At 41.4% G+C, this 23,762-nt stretch overlaps 2 protein-coding genes across 4 annotated transcripts in view; both read left to right on the forward strand.

Annotated features, from left to right (window-relative positions):
- Window positions 1–5,398, forward strand: part of 3300002I08Rikl1 (RIKEN cDNA 3300002I08 gene like 1) — a 146,713-nt gene extending 141,315 nt beyond the window's left edge. For 2 of the 3 annotated variants that reach the window (XM_063285046.1, XM_039106644.2), the window contains exons 3-5: window positions 505–631; window positions 832–892; window positions 1,934–5,398. In XM_063285046.1, the coding sequence (XP_063141116.1) occupies window positions 505–631; window positions 832–892; window positions 1,934–2,732 (987 nt within the window). In that variant the 3' untranslated portion in view covers window positions 2,733–5,398. Of the gene's footprint in view, window positions 1–504; window positions 632–831 lie in introns of all 3 variants that reach the window. The other variant, XM_039106646.2, reaches the window with a different exon arrangement.
- A 120-nt stretch (window positions 5,399–5,518) lies between these two features.
- S100a11l2 (S100 calcium binding protein A11 like 2) lies at window positions 5,519–13,123 on the forward strand. The gene has a single exon (XM_063285047.1). The coding sequence runs from the start codon at window positions 11,682–11,684 to the stop codon at window positions 11,976–11,978; it is 297 nt and encodes a 98-aa protein (XP_063141117.1). The 5' UTR covers window positions 5,519–11,681; the 3' UTR covers window positions 11,979–13,123.
- Window positions 13,124–23,762: the final 10,639 nt, after the last annotated feature.

Below are 23,762 nucleotides of genomic sequence, written 5' to 3' on the forward strand. Positions count from 1 at the left end.
CCTCTGGGTTTTTTCTATTTTTCTTTTTGTTTCTTTTATTGATTGATTTTTGCAGGGGAATTAGCATCTTAATATGTACCTGTTGATGTCCTGGAACTTAAGGCACAGACCAGGTTGCCATGCCATGGGTCTGCCACTGACGACTGGGATTAAAGGCCGGAGTGAATGCACCAGTTTTCTCATCACTTCCTTATTAGTAATTATCATCACAATTGGTCAGATATGTGCTCAGTACTGTTGAACTATTTTCTTGTTTGTCTTTATGTCTGTAAGTTCCCATTTCTCTTGCAAGACTTTATTCTATTCAAGGGGTGCAGAAATGACAGAGGTAAACCCTAATTATTATTAAGTTTTCTTCTAAAATGACTTGATTTCATTAGAGCATTTGTCTCAGGAATTAAGAGGAGTAATCCCCAAAATTAAGACTATATTCTCAATGAAGTATACATTTACAATGTTCTCAGTAATATGTTTTCTTATGTACATATGTATGGGATATTTTAGGGTATAGTGACCTATGATGATGTGCATGTCAACTTCACTCAGGAAGAGTGGGCTTTGCTGGATCCTTCTCAGAAGAGTCTCTACAAAGATGTGATGCTGGAGACCTATAGGAATCTTGCTGCTATAGGTAAGAATGAATTTCCTTTCACTTTTTAAAATGTAGGGACAAGTGTTTCTTTGTTATTGTTACTTGTTCTTGTAATATCAGCTGAGAATAGTAAAAATGTGGTGAATAAATCAGGTTCTAAAATTCACAGAAGTTTTAGTCACTGAAATTTTGCCTGATTTCTAATAGAGTAACATACATTCTCTGGTACTATATTTTAGGCTACGTTTGGGAACATCTTAATATTGAAGAACATTTTCAAAGTTCTAGAAGACATGGAAGGTAATTTTCATGTGTAAACTGATAAAAATATTGCTTGGAAGAAATTTTAGTATGTCTTGCAAATTTTAAAGACAAGCAACATGGTAAAAAATGCACTACTTTAAGTTATGGATGATTATTAATTAATGACAAACCACATATGTCCATGCCAGATATCCATTTTGTGTTTTCAAGCCATTCCTCTAAGTACAAAACAATTTGTTAACAGATCTTACCATTTAAATCATAGCGAAATAGAGCTATGCTGTAAACTGCCAGTGTGTTTAATCTCCTACAACTTAGATATTTCAAGGATATACATATTGACTAGGTGATAAGTATATGTCCAAAATCTTCTAATAAGCAAATAGTCCACACTAAAGCTGGTGTCAATAATATACTTGTAACAGTGTTGCTAAGTTTAGGAAGATGGATGGTTTATGACAGTCAAGAATGCTGCTGTGGAGGGACTTTATTGGTATTTAAAAGGCATGTTATATGTTACAATGTTACACGCCATGTGAAAATAGGAATATATTGAAAGAAGCAGCAATGCTCTCTCTCTTTCAGCACAATTAGAATATAACGTAGTACTCCCCACTTTGAGTAGGCTTTCTACATGTGCTACAAGTTTACAAATAAGTGCACCTCCAACAAACTTGCTGGGGACTATTGCTATGAGTATTAGGGACATGAAAAATTTTCTGTTTGCCTTGGTTCACTTTGCAAATGTCGTGTTACTGTCACCATAGCAAAAGTTATGAGTGCAATCATTGTGGGAAAGCTCCAAGTTCTTCCTGTTCACTTCAGATATGTGAACAAATTCATATAGAAAAAGGATCCTATAAATGTCAGCTATGCAGTCAATGCTCTTCCCAGTCCATGTATCTTCATAGATGCAAGAGAACACACAATGAAGGGAACTCCATACTCCATACGTGTAAACAAAGTGATAATACATTACTATCAGGTTGTTCTTTACAATTAGACAAATTGTAGATGAAAAGATTCATCAATGTAATGATGTGAGAAAGCTTTCATATTTGCCAATTGTCTTTGCAGACATGAGAGAAGTCATACTGAAGAGCAGTCTTCTCAGTTTATTCCATGCGGTGAAGCCTTGGTACTTCACCGTTATCTTCAAATACATAAAAGGACACACACTGGACAGAAATCCTTTGAATGTAACCAATGTGGTAGAACCTTTTCAGGAAATCGTCATCTCCTAAGACATAAAAGAATACATACTGGTGAGAAGCCCTATAAGTGTAACCTATGTGGTAAAGACTTCACACGACACTGTTCTCTTCAAAGACATAAAAGAATTCATACAGGAGAGAAACCTTATGAATGTAATCAGTGTGGTAAAGGCTTTGTATGTCACAATAGTCTCAAAAGACATAAAAGAACACATACAGGAGAGAAGCCCTATAAATGTAGTCAGTGTGATAAAGCCTTTTCATGTCCAAGTAGTCTCCTGTATCATAAAAGAACACATACTGGAGAGAGACCATATGAATGTAATGAATGCGGTAAAGCCTTTAAACGTTATGGTCATCTTCATATACATAAAAGAACACACACTGGAGAGAAGCCCTTTGAATGTGACCAATGTGGTAAAACCTTTGCACGAAACAATCATCTCCTACAACATAAGAGAGTACACAATGGAGAGAAACCCTATGAATGCAAGCATTGTGGTAAAGCCTTTGCATATTATAATAGTCTCCAAGTGCATAACCGAACACATACAGGAGAGAAACCCTATGAGTGTAATCAATGTGGTAAAGCCTTTTCATGTACAAGTGGTCTCCTGCATCATAAACAAATACATAACACACACAGGGGAGAAACCTTTTGAATATAATCAATGTGTTAAAGCCTTTCCAAACCAACCTAGTCTGCAAATACATAAAACAACACATACTGGAGAGAAACTGTTTGAATGCAACCAATGTGGTAAAGCCATTGCATATTCATGGTCTTCTCTGAATACATGAAAGAATATCTACTGGAGATGTATATTATGAGTGCAAGCAATGAAGCCTTTGCACACATCTGTAGTCATCATCATGGAAGAATCCATACTGGATAGAAACTCTGAATGTATTTAATATGGTGAAGCCTTTTCAAATTCCACAAAAGACTTTCATAATCATCAAAGAGAAACCCTATAAATGTATTTAATATGGTGAAACCTTTGCACATTTCTACAGTTTTCATCATCATGAAAGTACTCACACTGTAGAGAAAGTCTGTGAGTGTAGCAATGTGGAAAAGCCTATGTGTAATATGGTCCGCTGAGATCCAACACAACTCAAACTCATGCTATGAAAATGACTAGAATTTATTGTAGTGAAGCTGCTGCTGCTGGATCAAGGCCAGAGAACATACTTGAAGGCTGAACTGTGACCCTCCCAATTCACCTCCTCACACTGAGCCACAGTGAAAACCAGAAAGGTCTGTGCCAAGTTACAGCTACATTTCCCCACCAAACAGGATTTAGTGATAGGGGCTTTGTTCATGGAGTTTACTATGTCATCTGATACAGAACGTAGGTGTTACAATCTAATCAATCATATCCACTGTTCTATTGTGGTTAGGAACAGGCATTATGTTTTGAAGAGTAACAGATGAATAGAACAAGAAATTATTAGGGGCACTCATTATGTTTTCAGGAACAAAAGATGCTCAATGGAAGCTGGTCTACTATTTGGAAGTCTCCAGCTGCCCTAGGGCCTGGGAATTTGAACTTAGTTTCACCTTATGATTACAAAGAAGTTGATAACAAAAAGGCAATACTTAGGACATATTTCTTTTGCTTGTTCCCAACATTTATATATCACAGTCATTTTGAATACATAAAAAAACCACATTGGAGAGAAACCATGCAAATGTAATCAATGTGATAAAGACTTTTCACAACACAGCTCTTTGCAAATACATAAAGGAACATATACTGGATAGGAATCTTATGAATATACAGTTGATTAATTAGTTGATGTAGTAGTGTGAAAAGTCATGAAAAAATGTTATACTGCAAAGAAAGTCATCATTGTAATCAGTGGGGTATTATTTTGTACTTCATGGTATCTTCATACAAGAGTAAAACACTTAATGTATAATCCATCTTTTAAAGCCTTTCCATATTACAGTCGTCTTTGAGGACCTAACCAACTTTTATTGAAGGGAGACTATGACTATAAAGGATTTGGTAATATCTATAGCTGACACACTTACATTAAGTTACACAAGATTTTTCTGGAATTCTTTATATATTTTGTATATTACTTGTCTATTGGATACAGGGTTAGTGAAGAAATTTCCCCAATCTGTAGGTTGCTGTTTTGTCCTATTGACAGTGTCCTTGCCCTCCAGAAGCTTTTCAGTTTTATAAGGCCCCATTTGTCTAGTTTTGATCTTAGAGCCTTAGTCATTGGTTTTGTTTAGAAAATTTTCTCCTGTGCCAACGAGTTTGAGGCTATATCCAATATCTCTGCTTTTAGACTCCGTGTATCTGGCTTTATGTTGAGCTCTCCAAAACACGTTACCCCATTAAAAAATGGGGACAGAGCTAAACAGAATTCTCAGCAGACAGATCTTGAATGGCCGAGAAGCAAAGAGTTGTTCAACATCCTTAGTCATCAGGGAAATGCAAATCAAAATGATCGAGATTTTACCTTACACCCATCAGAATGGCAAAGATCAAAAACTTAAGTGACAGCACATGCTGGTGAGGAAGTGGAGGAAGAGGAACACTCCCCCACTGCTGGTACAATTGCAAACTGGTGTAAACACTCTGGAAATCATTCTGGCAGTTACTCAGGAAATTGGAAATTGATCTACCTAAAGACCCAGCTGTACCACTCATGGCCATATACCCAAAAGAGATGGGCCCACCCATCCATCTTCAAAAATGTAACCCAGAATTGTTCCTGTATAAAGGAAGTGCATGGATAAAAATGGAGCAGAGACTGAAGGAAAGGCCATCGAGTGACCTGCCGCATCCCATGGGCCTGCATCAGACACTGACACTATTACTGATGCCATGCTGTGCTTGCAAATAGAAGTCTAGCCTGACCGTCCTCTGAGAGGCTCTACCAGAAACTAAGACTGATGTACATACTTATAGCCAACCATTAGAGGTCAGGGACAGTAATGGAAGAGTTAGTGGGAAGATTGAAGAAGCTGGAGGTGACAACCCCATAGGAAGAACAATAGTATCAACTAACCTGGACCTTCAGAGCCCCTAGAGACTAAGACCCCGACCAACGAGCATACATGGGCATGTCCTTGGCCCCAGACACATATATAGCAAAGGACTGCCTGGTCTGGTTTCTGGGAGTCTGATCCTGTAGAGACTTGCTGCCCCATGGAACTGGGATGCTGGGGGGAGGGTGAGGTTGTGGGGATTGGGTGCAGGGAATGCTTGTGGGTGGGGGAAAAGACCACAAATGTGGGCAACATTTGGAATGTAAATAAATATAATATTTTAATAAAAAAGCAAATTTTTTCTGAAGAATAAAATGTGACAAGTCCCAACAATTTATTCAAGCATTATGATATGATGCCCCTCTTTATTTTGTTTGCACTTGCTGATGCAATGCTCTTCCATTACATGAGTTACTCGTTCAGGTGTAAAACTTTATGGGTGTGTATTAGTGCCTTTTCTGTCGCTGTGATAAAACACAGTGTCTAAGGCACTTCATAAAAGATTTTAATTTTGCTTACAGTTTCAGAGGAGGATGGGATCACCATCAAAGTGGCAACACTATTGTCACAAACTCTCTTCAGATGTGCTGTTATCTAACCTGAAATGGATGTCAATCATTAGTCAAGGCTACATTTTAACTCCTGATTCTCATGTGTCAGCCTCCTGAATACAAGATAAAATATAGAATATGTACCCTAATGTGTGCTCCATTATCAACACATTTTAACAGTTCTAATGTTAAAATGTTCAATAGAAGGGAATATAGCAAACATTGTATTCTTCATATGTATTCAAAATAGTTTTTCATCTATCTGCCAGAGATATAATGAAGTAAGATGATTCGCCATCAGCTGTATATCCCACAGCATAGCTTCCCTGTTGTGGATGTGCACATAGCATTTGATGCCTCTTCATGTTCCCATTGTTACCATTGGGCACTTCAACTTGAAGTGTGCCTTCCAGGGGGATTAGAGATGCTAGATAATGAAATAGCACCAAGAGTTATTTTTAATAAAGCATTTCTTCTCTCTCTCTCTCTCTCTCTCTCTCTCTCTCTCACTACCCTCTCCCCCTCTCTCCTTCTCTCCCTCTCTCCCTCTCTCCCTCTCCCTCTCCTTGTGCCAGTGTGTGTGTGTGTGTGTGTGTGTGCGTGCGTATGTATGTATGTATGTATGTATGTATGTATGTATGTATGTATGTATATAATGTGATTATGGGTTTTTAAGCCATGACAGGTATGTGGAGACTGGATAACAACATTATATACTTTGGCCATTTTTTATGATTATCAAGGTGAGGTTACCAGCATTGTATACCTTAGACATTTCCTACTGAGCCATCTTGTTGATGTGCAAATAATATTAGCTGTAACATTACAACATTACAGCAGTAAAATATTGTCTTCTTTTTCAGACTGTAAAGAGGAAGTCATTTTTTGCTATTGTCATTTCCATAAGAATAAGCAGCCTAGTTTTGGGAATCGCATCCACAGGCAGGGAACAGAGTCAGGCACTCTCCCTGCTCTAGTTCTTGAGGATCTTGCTTGAATATCAAGCTGCACATATGCTACACAATACAAGCCCATGAGTGCTCTTTGATTGGTGGTTCAGTCTCTGGGGACACCCAAGTGTCCAGGTCAGTTGACTCTGTTGTTCTACTGTGGAGTTCTTATGCACTCTGGGTTTCCCAATCCCCCATGCAAATCCTCCACAAGACTGTTGGAGCTCTCTCTAATGTTTGGGGGTTAGATTCAACTTATACAGTTGCTGTCTGGAGCCTGTAAGAAGACACTTACGTTAGGTTCTGGTCTATAAGCATGACCATATCGTTGACAGTGTCAGGGATTGCTTCTTGTCCATGGGATGGGTGTGAAGTCATTGGTAGGTTATGCCCTCAGGCTCTCCTCCTTCATTGTTTATGCACCGCCTGTAGGCAAAAGGTTTTGTAAGTGAGTTGGTATCAACATTTCTTCACTAGGGGTTTTGTTTGACTACAGGAGGTGGTCACCTCAGGCTCCATATCACCCAGTGCTAGGAGTGAGTCTCAGCTACAGTCATCCTCCTGGACTCCCTACAGCCTTCCCCCATTCCACATCTCTGCCACATCCTAGAGATGTCCTCCATCAGCCTGCAGCTGCAGCTCTCCACCTCTTCCCCCTGCAATGTTCCCCCAGCCTTCCCCTCACGTCCCCTCTCCCACACAGTTGCCCCTCTCCCACACAGTTGCCCCTCTCCATTCACAACTAAAGACTGCTATTTCCCCCTCTGAGTGAGAGTCAAGCATTGTTCCTTTTACCCTTGTAATTTAGCTTCTTTGTGTCTGTGGATTGTACCATGGCGATCCTATAATTTGTGGCTAAAATCCACTCATAAGTGAGTACAATTGAGGTATGTCCCTTTGAGTCTAGGTTATCTCACTAGGTTGTCTGATTTTTTTATAGTTTAATCCATTATTTTTCCTTGTTTTAATATCTGAATAGCAGTCTATTGTACAAATTACATTTTTTAACTGTTCTGTTGAAGGACATCTGGATGGTTTCTACATTCTGACTATTACAAATAAAGCTATTATGCACAGAATGGAGCATGGATCCTATGGTATGGTGGAACATATTTTGGGTGTATGCTCAGGAGTTGTATGGCTGGGTCATGAGTAGAATTATTCCTAGTTTTCTGAGAAACCACCAGATTAATTCGCAGAGTGGTTGTACAATTTTGTACTCCCACCAGCATGGAGAAGTGTCCTCTTTGCTATACACCCTCACCAGCATGTGCTGTCCCTTGAGTTTATCTTGGCCATTCTGATGGGTATAAAGATAAATATTAGTGTTATTTTTATTTACATTTCCCTGATGACTAAGGACATTGAACATTTAAGTGTTTCTCAGCCATTAGGGAGTCCTCTTTTGAGAATTCTCCATTTAGCTCTGTACCCCATTGTAAATTGGGTTATTGGATTTGTTGGTGTCTAACTTCTTGCACTCCCTATGTATTTTGGATTTTAGCCCTCTTTTGGATGTCAGTTGCCATTCTGTAGTCTTCTACTTTGTCCTATTGTTGGTGTCCTTTTCCTTTTCAGTTTCTTGTGGTTTTCTTTATTTATTGATCTTAGTGACTGAAACATTGATGTTCTGCTCACAAAGTTTTTTCCTATACCAGAATGGATGCCTATGCTCAATTTTCTATTCTATTAGAATCAGTGTATCGTGATTTATGTTGAGGTCTTTGATCCATTAGACTGGATTTTTGTGCAGTGACAAATAGGCATTTAATTGCATTGTTCTACACACAAAAATCCAAAAAGATCAGCCTCAGCTGTTGAAGATACTTTCCTTTTTAAAAAAAACATTTATTTTATGTATACAATTATCAGACACAGCAGAAGAGGGCATTGAATTCCATTACAGATGGCTCTGAGCCACCATGTGGTTGCTGGGTATTCTCAGGAGTTTACAGCAGCTCCTTGTAAAAAAGGACACTGTCTGAGATCCTGAGAAGCAGGAGACACATCCCTCCAGGTGACCTGTAATTTGGAATAAGGGACTGTGTGCAGTAGGCCAGGATGTCTATTTTATTAGACATTAGATATTAGAATGTCTATTCCAGCTTGTTTCTTGGGTCACTTGCATAGAAAACCTTTTTCCAGCCCTTTTTATACTGAGGTTGTGTCTACTGTTGGTGCTGAGGAGTGTTTCCTTATATGTAGCGAAGTGAAAGATCTTGTTTATACATATACTTTGTTAACCTGCGTCTTTATATTGGGGGAGTTGAGTCCATTGGTGTTGAGAGATATACATGGCTAAGGATTGTTAGTTCCTGTTATTTTGACATTAGTGATAATACTATGTGTGTATGCATATATCTCTATCTATCTATCTATCTATCTATCTATCTATCTATCTATGTATTTATCTATATGTGTGTGTGTGTGTGTGTGTGTATCCCACAGACACAGTGATTCTACCACCACGCTTTCACTTTCAGACAAGCACAGCCTTTTCTTGGGAGGGGTAAAAACTGACAGGAAGTTTTTCAACACAAAGTTATTCTCTTCTCTCTCGGCTCTCTTTCCTTCTCACTTGATCACAGCTCGAGGCTGCACATACTCTGCATTCTTTTGTACACTCTGCTTTATCCTGTGTGCTCTTTCTCTTTTTTTCTCAAAATTTCACACGCCTACACACCTCTACTCAACTCTCACTCCCACACACTCTTCATAACACCTCACACACCACTCACATATATACTTCTTCACACACACCTCACACTCTCTCTTCAGTCACTTTTCACATGCTCTTTTCATTCTCTCTCTCTCTCTCTCTCTCTCTCTCTCTCTCTCTCACACACACACACACACACACACACCCCTCACTCTCTACTTGCTCTCCAATTGCTCTTCATATGCTCACACATGCTCTCCACATTCACCTCACTCGCTATCTCTAGCCTTTCTCTTGCCCCAGTCTTTTATTGACTCCAAAACCAGGTAAAAAAGACATTGTATAATCATTGCCAAATCAAATTTAGAATAACCACATCCTACAAAGAATTAAGAATTACAATTGTTCCCCAAAGTTGCAAGCTTCCCCTAGTCCCAGGCCTGTAGCCAAACTAATAATAATTGCAAAGTTATCATTATTTAAACGTTACCTTTTGACTTACTGTACTTCAGAGCTCAAAGCTCTGAGGTCAGCTACTTGCATTTTCCTGTCAAGCTCTAATGATATATGACAGGACCAAAGCTGCCAGGCAATGGTCAGAAAGAATCAAGTTAACTCTTTACTCAGCAGTCCCACTAGCTTTCTGCTCCTGCCCATTGCACACAATGATTCTCTTCAGAGTCCCAGTGTTTTGACTTAGCTGTGCTAGTATAAGATTTTACATATTCTATACTTTCTTATCCAGGAACCACTCTCAAATGTTGTGCAAAACTTATTTCATAACTTGAATAGTTTTTTTCCCTTTTTCGGGGATCCCAATGTTTGCTTTAATTCATTTTCTAATAATTTCTTCACACTTTCTTTGCAAGTCAAGCATTAGCCTGTAACTACCATTGTGCAATTATTAGATTGTTTCCAAGATGAGAACACATAGCATTCACCTAGGCCATTAGGACTGTGCTGTGCTGTACCCCTAAGCCTCAATTTTTAATTGTTTAAGAATCATTACATCAGGGAACATTTAGTTTCATAGAATTCACCAGAGCAGAAGGAAAAAGAAATAGGAAAGCCAGATATAATAGGATAATTATGCACACCAAGGCCCACTGTAAAGAAGTCACACACAAATGAAATCTATAAAGTCGTAGTCCAGGGCTTTGATTAGGAGAAATGGAAACAACTGTTTTTTACAAAGAGCTGTCCTGGAGACTGAGATGTCTCTTTCCTGGCCTACTGCAGGCAGTCCCTTATTTCAGATGGTGGATCCCCTGGAGGGATGTGTTGCCTGCTTCTCAGGATCCTAGACAGTCAGCACTTTTTTTTTAAACAAGGAGCCTGTTGATTGTCTTTCAGCTCTAGGCATGGGCAGGAATCAGAAGGGTCCTGTCCCTGATTGTTCCTAGGTCCTTGCACCCAGAAGGCACAGTTGGTACTAGGTGATTCCCTCTTGGGTCTGGAATGTGGGAAGAGGGTTGTCTCCTCTGATTTCTCAGGAGTGTCTGCACTTCTGAGGATCCAGCTCTCTCTCCCACAGGATTTGGGTGCAGGGAGTTCTTTGGCCGGTTCAGTTCAGTCCTTCGGGCATACCAGAACGGCAGGTACCGGGGACTGACTGGTTCCTGTTTTCCTGTGTCCAGAAGCACTGTGCAGTTTCCCGTTGGACCAGGGATGTGGGCAGGAGTATGCAGAAGTGGCAGTCTGTCCTACAGTCTCAGGGTGTCTGACCTCAGGTTTTTTTATTCTATGGATTTTTGTGGTGTCCTTGACCCCTCTTGAGAAATACAAAATAGAAAACTAGTCCCTAGAACTTTTGCCAGTCTGATATTTAACGTGTCCTGGGAGTGTTGTCTGATGACCGACTCATTGATGGGTCCAGGAAGCAAACTCTAATGAGAATGATGAGTCAGGGACTGGGTTCCATCTTTTTTCACAGCCATCAGGATGAACAGGATCATGAAGAGGCTCGTTTTCACGGTGTGCCCCGGGAACCTCTTTTGTGATCTAGCATTCAGCCTGTAAAGTGGGACAATGGATGTCATATCACTCCTCTGTATCTGTTTCCTGCCAACCTTAGGATGGGCAAAGGGATACTGGAAGGCTGAGATGCTAGTCAATGGGGGATTTATCAGACGCTGGTACTGATGAAAGAGAAGGAACTATCACTCCAGCTGGACTGGTTAACATCAGCTTTTAGCATTTCCAGAGTTCAGCAGTCCCACAGGTGATCCCTGGATCCCTGGATGGAGTCTGTCAGCCAGGTGAAAGAGTGCTGAGATGAGTGCAGACTCGCAACAGAAATTGAAATTGTCTAGTAGTTGAGGAAGGTAAGAAATCCCAACACCAAGGGGAAAATCCCATTTTTAAGAATAAGCAGGGGTTTTGTCCCAGTCACCATCAACCTCAGTTGCAGCTGTGCCTTGCTCCTCAACTTGGCACTAATGCCTACAGAGACAGAGAGATGCATTGAGTCCCTGATTGCTCTTTTCCAAAAGTACAATGGGAAGGATAAAAATAGCTGTCAACTCTCCAAAACTGAGTTCCTTTCCTTCATGAACACAGAGCTGGCCACCATTAGGAAGAACCAGAAAGACCCCAGTGTCTTTGACTGCATGATGAATAAGCTGGACCTCAACAGTGATGGGCACCTAGATTCCCAAGAGTTTCCCAACTTTATTGGTGGCTTAGCTATAGCATGCCATGAGTCTTTCCTTCAGACTTCCAAGAAGAATATCTAACCCTGTCCATTCACTTCCTGCCAGCAAGTCATCACCTTCTGCACCCCCACACCCCATCCACACCTGGGCTAAGCCTACCACACATACCACACATGCAGCCCACACCTGATTGGGAAAATAAAACAATGTCATTTTTTAATGTAAAAAAATTAAGCAGGGATGCTGATCTGGAGTCCATTTAATCTGTGGTAGGCAGATCCACGTCTGTGGTTTCTTGATTTCCTGAAGTTTGTGCTAACTTTTGCTTACTAAAGGATAAACATAATTTCTTGCCATTGTATTGAAATCCATGTTTTAGAAACAGTAAGTAACTTGTGTTTGTTATAAACTAGAAGTAAACTCATGCCTCTAAGACCTAGTAAAAGATATAGGCTTAAAAGCCACAGAACATGGGTTCGATCCCCAGCTCCGAAAAAAAAGAACCAAAAAAAAAAAAAAAGCCACAGAACATTTTCTTGTCCTGACAGAAAGCCACATACGAAGCTTGAACAGAGAAGTTTTTAGCAGAAGTAGAAGCATCTTTTTGTTTGTTTATATTCAAAACACAACCAAATTGAAATGAACATCTTGAGCTTGTGGCTGAAATGAAAACTGCCAGCGTTCCATTATCTTATCAGAACTCCATTGTTCAATGATACTTTTTTTCTTTTTTTCTTTTTTTTTTTTTTGGAGCTGGGGACCGAACCCAGGGCCTTGCACTTGCTAGGCAAGCGCTCTACCACTGAGTTAAATCCCCAACCCATTGTTCAATGATAAAATTTGGAATTTGAAATAGCAATAGTATGCAGTGGAAATATGAACCCTTTCCCATTTTTTATACCTTTCTTATATCTCTATAACTTCATATGCCTTAAAATAATGTTTTAGAACCTAAAATAATTATAACTTTCATTTACCAACTTTAAACATCTTTCATCTGAAGCATTTTTATTTTTAAATCACCGATTCAAGTTGCTTTACATCCTCTAATTTTCATTACTTGCATTTATCAATCTCAAACATTTTCCATAAATGTTTTTCTAAGACATTAAGTGAGTTCAAATTTTATATTTTTTCCCACCAATAATTTAGTATGAGGTGTGGGTGGTTGGGTGGAAGAACATCCTCATACAAGAAGCGGGGGGTAGGGGATTTATGGATGGGAAACCGGGAAATGGGGATAACATTTGTACTGTAAATAAAAAATATCCAATGAAAAGAGAAATCAGCTCACAAGGGACCCATTCCTCAGTCAAGATGGCCCCGGTTTCAGAGTTAAAAATCTACTACTATTGCCAGATGCAGAGGAAAGTGGGCCAGAGAGGTCTTTCCTTGGTATTCAAGGCTTCAATGAAAAGTGATTTACTTTCCTGTCCACAGTCCTGCATTATATCCTTTCCGTCTTAGAATCTCAGAGTAAGCACAGCAGCATACAAGACTCAAGATTAGCCACGCATCCTCCACGGAAACAGATTCCAAGAAGTGCATGCTCACAGGAGCTTGATATAGCTGTCTCCTCAGAGGCTCTGCCAGAGTGTGACAAATTCAGAGGGCAATGCTAGCAGCAAACCATTAAACCGAGAACAGGGTTCCCATTGGAGGAATTAGAAAATGGATTGAGGAGCTGAAGGAACTTGCAACCCCATAAGACCAACAATACCAACCAACCACAGCTCCCAGGGACAAAATCACAACCAAAGACTACACATGGGCAGACCCATGACTCTAGCTGCATATATAGCAGAGGATGGCCATGTTGGGCACCAATGGGAGAAGAAGCTTTTGGTCCTGCCAAGGCTGGACCTCCCCAGAGTAGGGGAATGTCAGGGTGGGGAGGCAGGAAAGGGATGTGGTTGTGGAAGGGGAACACTCTTATAAAAGAAGGGGAAGGGGATGGGATAGGGGGCTTATGGCCAGGAAATTGGAAAAGAGAATAACATTTGAAATGTAAATAAAAAATCCAATATAAAGAAAAGGAAAAGAAAATGAAATACAGCCAATATTGAGACCCCAAGAAAGGGAAAATTATTGAAGTTAGGATATAAGTTTTTCATAACATTTGAGAGTGGTTCCTGGATAAGGAAGTTTCTAGTAAAACTAAGTCAAAATACTTCGACTCTGGCAAGAGTCATTGTGTGCAATGTAAAGGAACAGAAAGGTAGTGGAGCTACTGAGTTAAGGATTAACTGTTTCTTTCTAGTCACTGCCTGGCAGCTTTGCCCATGTCATTTATCATTAGGCTTCCCAGGAGAATGAAAGCAGCTGACCTTGGAGCTCTGAGCTCTGAAGTATAATAAGTCAAAAGTTAAAGTTTCAATAATGATAACTTTGCAATTATTATTAGTTTGGCTACAGGCCTGGGAATAGGGGACGCTTGAGACTTTGGGGAACAATTGTAATTCTTTTTTTTTTCTTTTTTCTTTTTTTCGGAGCTGGGGATCGAACCCAGGACCTTGCGCTTGCTAGGCAAGCGCTCTACCACTGAGCTAAATCCCCAACCCCAACAATTGTAATTCTTAATCTTTTGTGGGATGTGGTTATTCTTTTGAATTTGATTTGGCAATGATTATGCAATGTCTTTTTGCTCCCTGCTTTTGGAGCATCAATAAAAGACTGGGGCAAGAGAAAGGCTAGAAAGTGAATAAGAGAGCGAGTGAGGGAGCAAGTGAGGGAGAGAATGAGAGCATGTGTGAGCATGTGCAAGAATGTAAGGAACAAGTGGGAGTAAGTGGAGAGAGAATGATGTGTACATGAGATTGTGTGTGTGTGTATGTGTGTGTGTGTGTGTGTGTGTGAGAGAGAGAGAGAGAGAGAGAGAGAGAGAGAGAGAGAGAGAGAGAGGAGCATGTGAGGAGTGAGTGAAGAGAGAATGTGAGGTGTGTGTGTGAAGATTGTGTGAGAGTAAAAGGAGAGACGTGTAAGGTCTGTATGAAGGGTGTGTGTGAGAGTGAAAGAGTAATGAGCAGAGGTGTGTGTGAGTGTGGAAGTCTGAGAAAAGAAAAGCACAAAGGACAAAAGCAGAGTGCAAAAGGGATTGCAGAGTGTGCAGCCCCAAGCTGCAGATGAGTGAGAGAGAAAGAGAGCAGAGAGTGAGAGGGCGCGGGGAGTAACTTTAAACCTTGAAAAATTGCCTGTCAGTTTGTACCCAAAACAAACAAACAAAAACAAAAAACCAGTTTTATTTAATAAAAGTGGGAAGTATCCACTGTATTGAGAGGTACAAACAATCCTACTGAGCATTTTGGTTTTTTTTTCACATTAGTTTTACATTTGCATAAATTCCTACTAACTCTATTCTTCTTTTTCTACTCTGTGAATCTCTAACAGATTTCTTATGTAACTGTATAGAATTCTTATTAATCATTCTAATTGGCTCTTCCTTGTGTTATTGATATATGTGTATTCATGAATGTAACAAATAATTTCCTTAACCATAAAAATATAGAAAAGAGTAGAATCAGGGAAAGAAGAGAGAGAGAATAAGAAAGCGAGGAGGGGTTCAAACAGCCCCTTTCATAGTAAGCCATACCTAACTGTTAACGCCAGGTAACTGCTAGGAGGAGCCTAGAAAGAATGTTAACAAGCTCTGTGTCAATGGTGGAGATAGGCCCAGTCCAGTTCTTCCTCAGACCTGTGTGACTCCACTAATCTTAGAAAGACACTAGCATCTGTGGGCCAGGATACTCTTGCTCTCTGCCTTCCCTTCCTCCCCAAAGTCACTCACGCTGCTCATCTTAGAGTGGGTACTGCTCTATAGGTTGGATTGATCCCAAATCCTGACCCAGGTCTGACCCATTAGGCCCTTTTCTCCAGTGGACCCAGAATGTCTCCATTAGCAACTGGGTCTTGTACTTAGCTGAGTCCTGGGCCCACCTCATATCCTTCCCACTGCATGAACGTTGGGAGGAAGAGGAAACCTCAGACATCTGCCTGCCTCAGACAACTGTCTGCACTGGGTTTAGCATGGGCCTAAAGCTCTGCTAGTCCGTAGAGCAATGGTTCTCAACCTTCTTGATGCTTCAACTTTTGAATACACTTCCTCATGTTGTGGTGACCCCCCAACTGTAAAATTATTTTGTTGCTACTTCATTACTTTAATTTTGCTAATGTTATGAATAGTAATGTGAATATCTGATATGCAGGATACCTGATATGCGACTCCCAAATAGAGAATCACTGTCTTAGAGGATCTGCCCGCCATGCTGAACCTGGTGTGGGCTGAGCTGCCTGGCAAAGGGCCTCTGGACCATGGATGTGAGCACAGTACAGGAGTCTTCTCCATGAAGGCAGCTGAGGTTTGACATTCTACAGAGAATCTAAGAGGAGAGAGTGGAATCTGATCAGTCCCAGAAAGCAGACCCTGTTGTACCCCACACTCTTCTCAATACTTAGTCTTCTGGCTCCCCTCCTGCCTATGGCCTCCATATCTATCCTTCCCACCAATCTTTCTCACCTTCTCTCTCTCACACCCCAAATAATTAAATATTCTGTGTATGTCATTCCCAGATCCTGCAGAATGAATCTGACATTCCAGGACAGGGAGTGAGTTACTTACTTTTCAGTTTACTATAACCAAATGCTGATATTAAGCAACTTAAGGGCAGAGGGCAAATTTTCACTTACAATCTGACGGTAGGGATCAGCACAATAGCAGTGATGTGAGGTCACAATGTGTCTCATTAGGAAGCAGAAAGCAGACAGAAAGTGGAAATTGTCATAGCTTTTAGTATTAATTTATTTATTCATTCCCTTTACATCCTGATCACAGCACACACACACACACACACACACACACACACACACACACACACACACACACACTCCTCTCCCAGGTCCCTTCTCATGTAACTGTAATATATCCAGTTTCACCACCAGGGACTCATTTCCTCAACTGGGCAGCACTTCTAACAGCTCCCAACTGGGGACCATCTGAGCCTGAGGGACATCTGACATTCAAGCCACTGCAGGGAGGGGAGAAGCAGTGTGAGTGCTTACCAGGTCTCTCTCTAGTGAGTTAGGGATGCCCAGGTCTGAATGTTTTGTTCCTCAAAGCTGTATGTTGAGACTTGGCCCCAGAGTGATGGTCTCAACAGATAGTACCCTTGTGTGCCATTAGATCATGAGTTCAGAGCCTCCTCCCTGGGGTTTACTCCACTTATGTAAGCTGCCCCATGGGGTTGGGGAGAGAGCTTAGTCAGTAAAGCACTCGCTGCACAAGCATAAGGTCCTGAGTTCAATTCTCAGCAAGCACATAGAAGCCAAGTGTAGTAGCTGTATGTAGCACCTATGATTTCACACTGGGGTATGGAATATGAATGAAAACAGCTCCCATAGACTCATAGGGAGTGACAATATTGGAGATGAGGTCTTGCTGGAGTACATGTGGCCTTGTTGGAGGAAGTGTGTCATGGGATTGCACTTTGTGGTTTTAGACACTCAAGTCAGACCCAGTTTCATTCTCTCTTCCTGCTACCTGCTGATCCAGATGTAGACCCAGCTCCTTCTCCAGCATCACGTCAGTCTGTGTGTCACCTTACACGCCATCACGGTGACAACGGACTAAACCTTTGAACTCTACGCTAGCACTAATTGAATGTTTTTCTTAGAAAAAAGAACATGCTTCCTGGTTGCTGCCGCTGCAGAGAGCCCGTGGGGAGCACCCCACGAGCGAACCTGAGCCTCGGGACCACAGGTAAGACCAAATTTTCTGCTGCAAGAAAGCTGCCTGGTGAGCTTGGGACACAGGAAAGCAGAATTTCTCTAGGACCGGGCACGTTCTGTGTTTACCGGAAGTCCCACACCCGCGGATTCCGGCCCGCAGCAGCTCTCTGCTCCCAGACCCGGTGAGAGAGAGACCCAACCGCCTGGTCAGGTGGGCACTCCTGAGGCTGCAGAGCTGAAGAGACCACCAACTCACCCCTGCCCACATCCCTGGCCCAAGAGGAAACTGTATAAGGCCTCTGGGCTCCCGTGGGGGAGGGCCCAGGAGCGGCAGGACCCCTGTCCCTGAGACACCGCCGGAACCTGAAAGAAACAGACCGGATAAACAGTTCTCTGCACCCAAATCCCGTGGGAGGGAGAGCTAAACCTTCAGAGAGGCAGACAAGCCTGGGAAACCAGAAGTGACTGCTCCCTGCACACACATCTCGGACGCCAGAGGAAAAAGCCAAAGACCATCTGGAACCCTGGTGCACTGAAGCTCCCGGAAGGGGCGGCACAGGTCTTCCTGGTTGCTGCCCCTGCAGAGAGCCCGTGGGGAGCACCCCACGAGCGAACCTGAGCCTCGGGACCACAGGTAAGACCAAATTTTCTGCTGCAAGAAAGCTGCCTGGTGAGCTTGGGACACTGGAAAGCAGAATTTCTCTAGGACCGGGCACGTTCTGTGTTTACCAGAAGTCCCACACCCGCGGATCCCGGCCCGCAGCAGCTCTCTGCTCCCAGACCCGGTGAGAGAGAGACCCAACCGCCTGGTCAGGTGGGCACTCCTGAGGCTGCAGAGCGGAAGAGACCACCAACTCTGCTCACCCCTGCCCACATCCCTGGCCCAAGAGGAAACTGTATAAGGCCTCTGGGCTCCCGTGGGGAAGGGCCCAGGAGCGGCAGGACCCCTGTGCCTGAGACACCGCCGGAACCTGAAAGAAACAGACTGGATAAACAGTTCTCTGCACCCAAATCCCGTGGGAGGGAGAGCTAAACCTTCAGAGAGGCAGACAAGCCTGGGAAACCAGAAGTGACTGCTCCCTGCACACACATCTCGGACGCCAGAGGAAAAAGCCAAAGACCATCTGGAACCCTGGTGCACTGAAGTTCCCGGAAGAGGCAGCACAGGTCTTCCTGGTTGCTGCCGCTGCAGAGAGCCCGTGGGCAGCACCCCACGAGCGAACCTGAGCCTCGGGACCACAGGTAAGACCAAATTTTCTGCTGCAAGAAAGCTGCCTGGTGAACTCAAGACACAGGCCCACAGGAACAGCTGAAGACCTGTAGAGAGGAAAAACTACACGCCAGAAAGCAGAACACTCTGTCCCCATAACTGACTGAAAGAGAGGAAAACAGGTCTACAGCACTCCTGTCACACAGGCTTATAGGACAGTCTAGCCACTGTCAGAAATAGCAGAACAAAGTAACACTAGAGATAATCTGATGGCGAGAGGCAAGCGCAGGAACCCAAGCAACAGAAACCAAGACTACATGGCACCATCGGAGCCCAATTCTCCCATCAAAACAAACATGGAATATCCAAACACACCAGAAAAGCAAGATCTAGTTTCAAAATCATATTTGATCATGATGCTGGAGGACTTCAAGAAAGACATGAAGAACTCCCTTAGAGAACAAGTAGAAGCCTACAGAGAGGAATCGCAAAAATCACTGAAAGAATTCCAGGAAAACACAATCAAACAGTTGAAGGAATTAAAAATGGAAATAGAAGCAATCAAGAAACAACACATGGAAACAACCCTGGATATAGAAAACCAAAAGAAGAGACAAGGAGCTGTAGATACAAGCCTCACCAACAGAATTCAAGAGATGGAAGAGAGAATCTCAGGAGCAGAAGATTCCATAGAAATCATTGACACAACTGTCAAAGATAATGTAAAGCGGAAAAAGCTACTGGTCCAAAACATACAGGAAATCCAGGACTCAATGAGAAGATCAAACGGAAGGATAATAGGTATAGAAGAGAGTGAAGACTCCAGCTCAAAGGACCAGTAAATATCTTCAACAAAATCATAGAAGAAAACTTCCCTAACCTAAAAAAAGAGATACCCATAGGCATACAAGAAGCCTACAGAACTCCAAATAGATTGGACCAGAAAAGAAACACCTCCCGTCACATAATAGTCAAAACACCAAATGCACAAAATAAAGAAAGAATATTAAAAGCAGTAAGGGAAAAAGGTCAAGTAACATATAAAGGCAGACCTATCAGAATCACACCAGACTTCTCGCCAGAAACTATGAAGGCCAGAAGATCCTGGACTGATGTCATACAGACCCTAAGAGAACACAAATGCCAGCCCAGGTTACTGTATCCAGCAAAACTCTCAATTAACATTGATGGAGAAACCAAGATATTCCATGACAAAACCAAATTTACACAATATCTTTCTACAAATCCAGCACTACAAAGGATAATAAATGGTAAAGCCCAACATAAGGAGGCAAGTTATACCATAGAAGAAGCAAGAAACTAATCGTGTTGGCAACAAAACAAAGAGAATGAAAGCACACAAACATAACCTCACATCCAAATATGAATATAAAGGGAAGCAATAATCACTATTCCTTAGTATCTCTCAATATCAATGGCCTCAACTCCCCAAGAAAAAGACATAGATTAACAAACTGGATACGCAATGAGGACCCTGCATTCTGCTGCCTACAGGAAACACACCTCAGAGACAAAGACAGACACTACCTGAGAGTGAAAGGCTGGAAAACAACTTTCCAAGCAAATGGTCAGAAGAAGCAAGCTGGAGTAGCCATTCTAATATCAAATAAAATCAATTTCCAACTAAAAGTCATCAAAAAAGATAAGGAAGGACACTTCATATTCATCAAAGGAAAAATCCACCAAGATGAACTCTCAATCCTCAATATCTATGCCCCAAATACAAGGGCACCTACACACATAAAAGAAACCTTACTAAAGCTCAAAACACACATTGCACCTCACACAATAATAGTGGGAGACTTCAACACCCCACTCTCATCAATGGACAGATCATGGAAACAGAAATTAAACAGTGATGTCGACAGACTAAGAGAAGTCATGAGCCAAATGGACTTAACGGATATTTATAGAACATTCTATCCTAAAGCAAAAGGATATACCTTCTTCTCAGCTCCTCATGGTACTTTCTCCAAAATTGACCATATAATTGGTCAAAAAACGGGCCTCAACAGGTACAGAAAGATAGAGATAATCCCATGCGTGCTATCGGACCACCACGGCCTAAAACTGGTCTTCAATAACAATAAGGGAAGAATGCCCACATATACGTGGAAATTGAACAATGCTCTACTCAATGATAACCTGGTCAAGGAAGAAATAAAGAAAGAAATTAAAAACTTTTTAGAATTTAATGAAAATGAAGATACAACATACCCAAACTTATGGGACACAATGAAAGCTGTGCTAAGAGGAAAACTCATAGCGCTGAGTGCCTGCAGAAAGAAACAGGAAAGAGCATATGTCAGCAGCTTGACAGCACACCTAAAAGCTCTAGAACAAAAAGAAGCAAATACACCCAGGAGGAGTAGAAGGCAGGAAATAATCAAACGCAGAGCTGAAATCAACCAAGTAGAAACAAAAAGGACCATAGAAAGAATCAACAGAACCAAAAGTTGGTTCTTTGAGAAAATCAACAAGATAGATAAACCCTTAGCCAGACTAACGAGAGGACACAGAGAGTGCGTCCAAATTAACAAAATTAGAAATGAAAAGGGAGACATAACTACAGATTCAGAGGAAATTCAAAAAATCATCAGATCTTACTATAAAAACCTATATTCAACAAAATTTGAAAATCTTCAGGAAATGGACAATTTCCTAGACAGATACCAGGTACCGAAGTTAAATCAGGAACAGATAAACCAGTTAAACAACCCCATAACTCCTAAGGAAATAGAAGCAGTCATTAAAGGTCTTCCAACCAAAAAGAGCCCAGGTCCATACGGGTTTAGTGCAGAATTCTATCAAACCTTCATAGAAGACCTCATACCAATATTATCCAAACTATTCCACAAAATTGAAACAGATGGAGCCCTACCGAATTCCTTCTACGAAGCCACAATTACTCTTATACCTAAACCACACAAAGACACAACAAAGAAAGAGAACTTCAGACCAATTTCCCTTATGAATATCGACGCAAAAATACTCAATAAAATTCTGGCAAACCGAATTTAAGAGCACATCAAAACAATCATCCACCATGATCAAGTAGGCTTCATCCCAGGCATGCAGGGATGGTTTAATATACGGAAAACCATCAACGTGATCCATCATATAAACAAACTGAAAGAACAAAACCACATGATCATTTCATTAGATGCTGAGAAAGCATTTGACAAAATTCAACAGCCCTTCATGATAAAAGTCCTGGAAAGAATAGGAATTCAAGGCCCATACCTGAACATAGTAAAAGCCATATACAGCAAACCAGTTGCTAACATTAAACTAAATGGAGAGAAACTTGAAGCAATCCCAGTAAAATCAGGGACTAGACAAGGCTGCCCACTCTCTCCCTACTTATTCAATATAGTTCTTGAAGTTCTAGCCATAGCAATCAGACAACAAAAGGAGATCAAGGGGATACAGATCGGAAAAGAAGAAGTCAAAATATCACTATTTGCAGATGACATGATAGTATATTTAAGTGATCCCAAAAGTTCCACCAGAGAACTACTAAAGCTGATAAACAACTTCAGCAAAGTGGCTGGGTATAAAATTAACTCCAATAAATCAGTTGCCTTCCTCTATACAAAAGAGAAACAAGCCGAGAAAGAAATTAGGGAAACGACACCCTTCATAATAGACCCAAATAATATAAAGTACCTCGGTGTGACTTTAACCAAGCAAGTAAAAGATCTGTACAATAAGAACTTCAAGACACTGAGGAAAGAAATTGAAGAAGACCTCAGAAGATGGAAAGATCTCCCATGCTCATGGATTGGCAGGATTAATATAGTAAAAATGGCCATTTTACCAAAAGCAATCTACAGATTCAATGCAATCCCCATCAAAATACCAATCCAATTCTTCAAAGAGTTAGACAGAACAATTTGCAAATTCATCTGGAATAACAAAAAACCCAGGATAGCTAAAGCTATCCTCAACAATAAAAGGACTTCAGGGGGAATCACTATCCCTGAACTCAAGCAGTATTACAGAGCAATAGTGATAAAAACTGCATGGTATTGGTACAGAGACAGACAGATAGACCAATGGAATAGAATTGAAGACCCAGAAATGAACCCACACACCTATGGTCACTTGATTTTTGACAAAGGAGCCAAAACCATCCAATGGAAAAAAGATAGCATTTTCAGCAAATGGTGCTGGTTCAACTGGAGGGCAACATGTAGAAGAATGCAGATCGATCCATGCTTATCACCCTGTACAAAGCTTAAGTCCAAGTGGATCAAGGACCTCCACATCAAACCAGACACACTCAAACTAATAGAAGAAAAACTAGGGAAGCATCTGGAACACATGGGCACTGGAAAAAATTTCCTGAACATACACCAATGGCTTATGCTCTAAGATCAAGAATCGACAAATGGGATCTCATAAAACTGCAAAGCTTCTGTAAGGCAAAGGACACGGTGGTTAGGACAAAACGGCAACCAACAGATTGGGAAAAGATCTTTACCAATCCTACAACAGATAGAGGCCTTATATCCAAAATATACAAAGAACTCAAGAAGTTAGACCGCAGGGAAACAAATAACCCTATTAAAAAATGGGGTTCAGAGCTAAACAAAGAATTCACAGCTGAGGAATGCCGAATGGCTGAGAAACACCTAAAGAAATGTTCAACATCTTTAGTCATAAGGGAAATGCAAATCAAAACAAGCCTGAGATTTCACCTCACACCAGTGAGAATGGCTAAGATCAAAAACTCAGGTGACAGCAGATGCTGGCGAGGATGTGGAGAAAGAGGAACACTCCTCCATTGTTGGTGGGATTGCAGACTGGTAAAACCATTCTGGAAATCAGTCTGGAGGTTCCTCAGAAAATTGGACATTGAACTGCCTGAGGATCCAGCTATACCTCTCTTGGGCATATACCCAAAAGAT

The sequence above is a fragment of the Rattus norvegicus genome, chromosome 3 (genome assembly GCF_036323735.1).
Source record: "Rattus norvegicus strain BN/NHsdMcwi chromosome 3, GRCr8, whole genome shotgun sequence".
Classification (NCBI taxonomy): domain Eukaryota; kingdom Metazoa; phylum Chordata; class Mammalia; order Rodentia; family Muridae; genus Rattus; species Rattus norvegicus.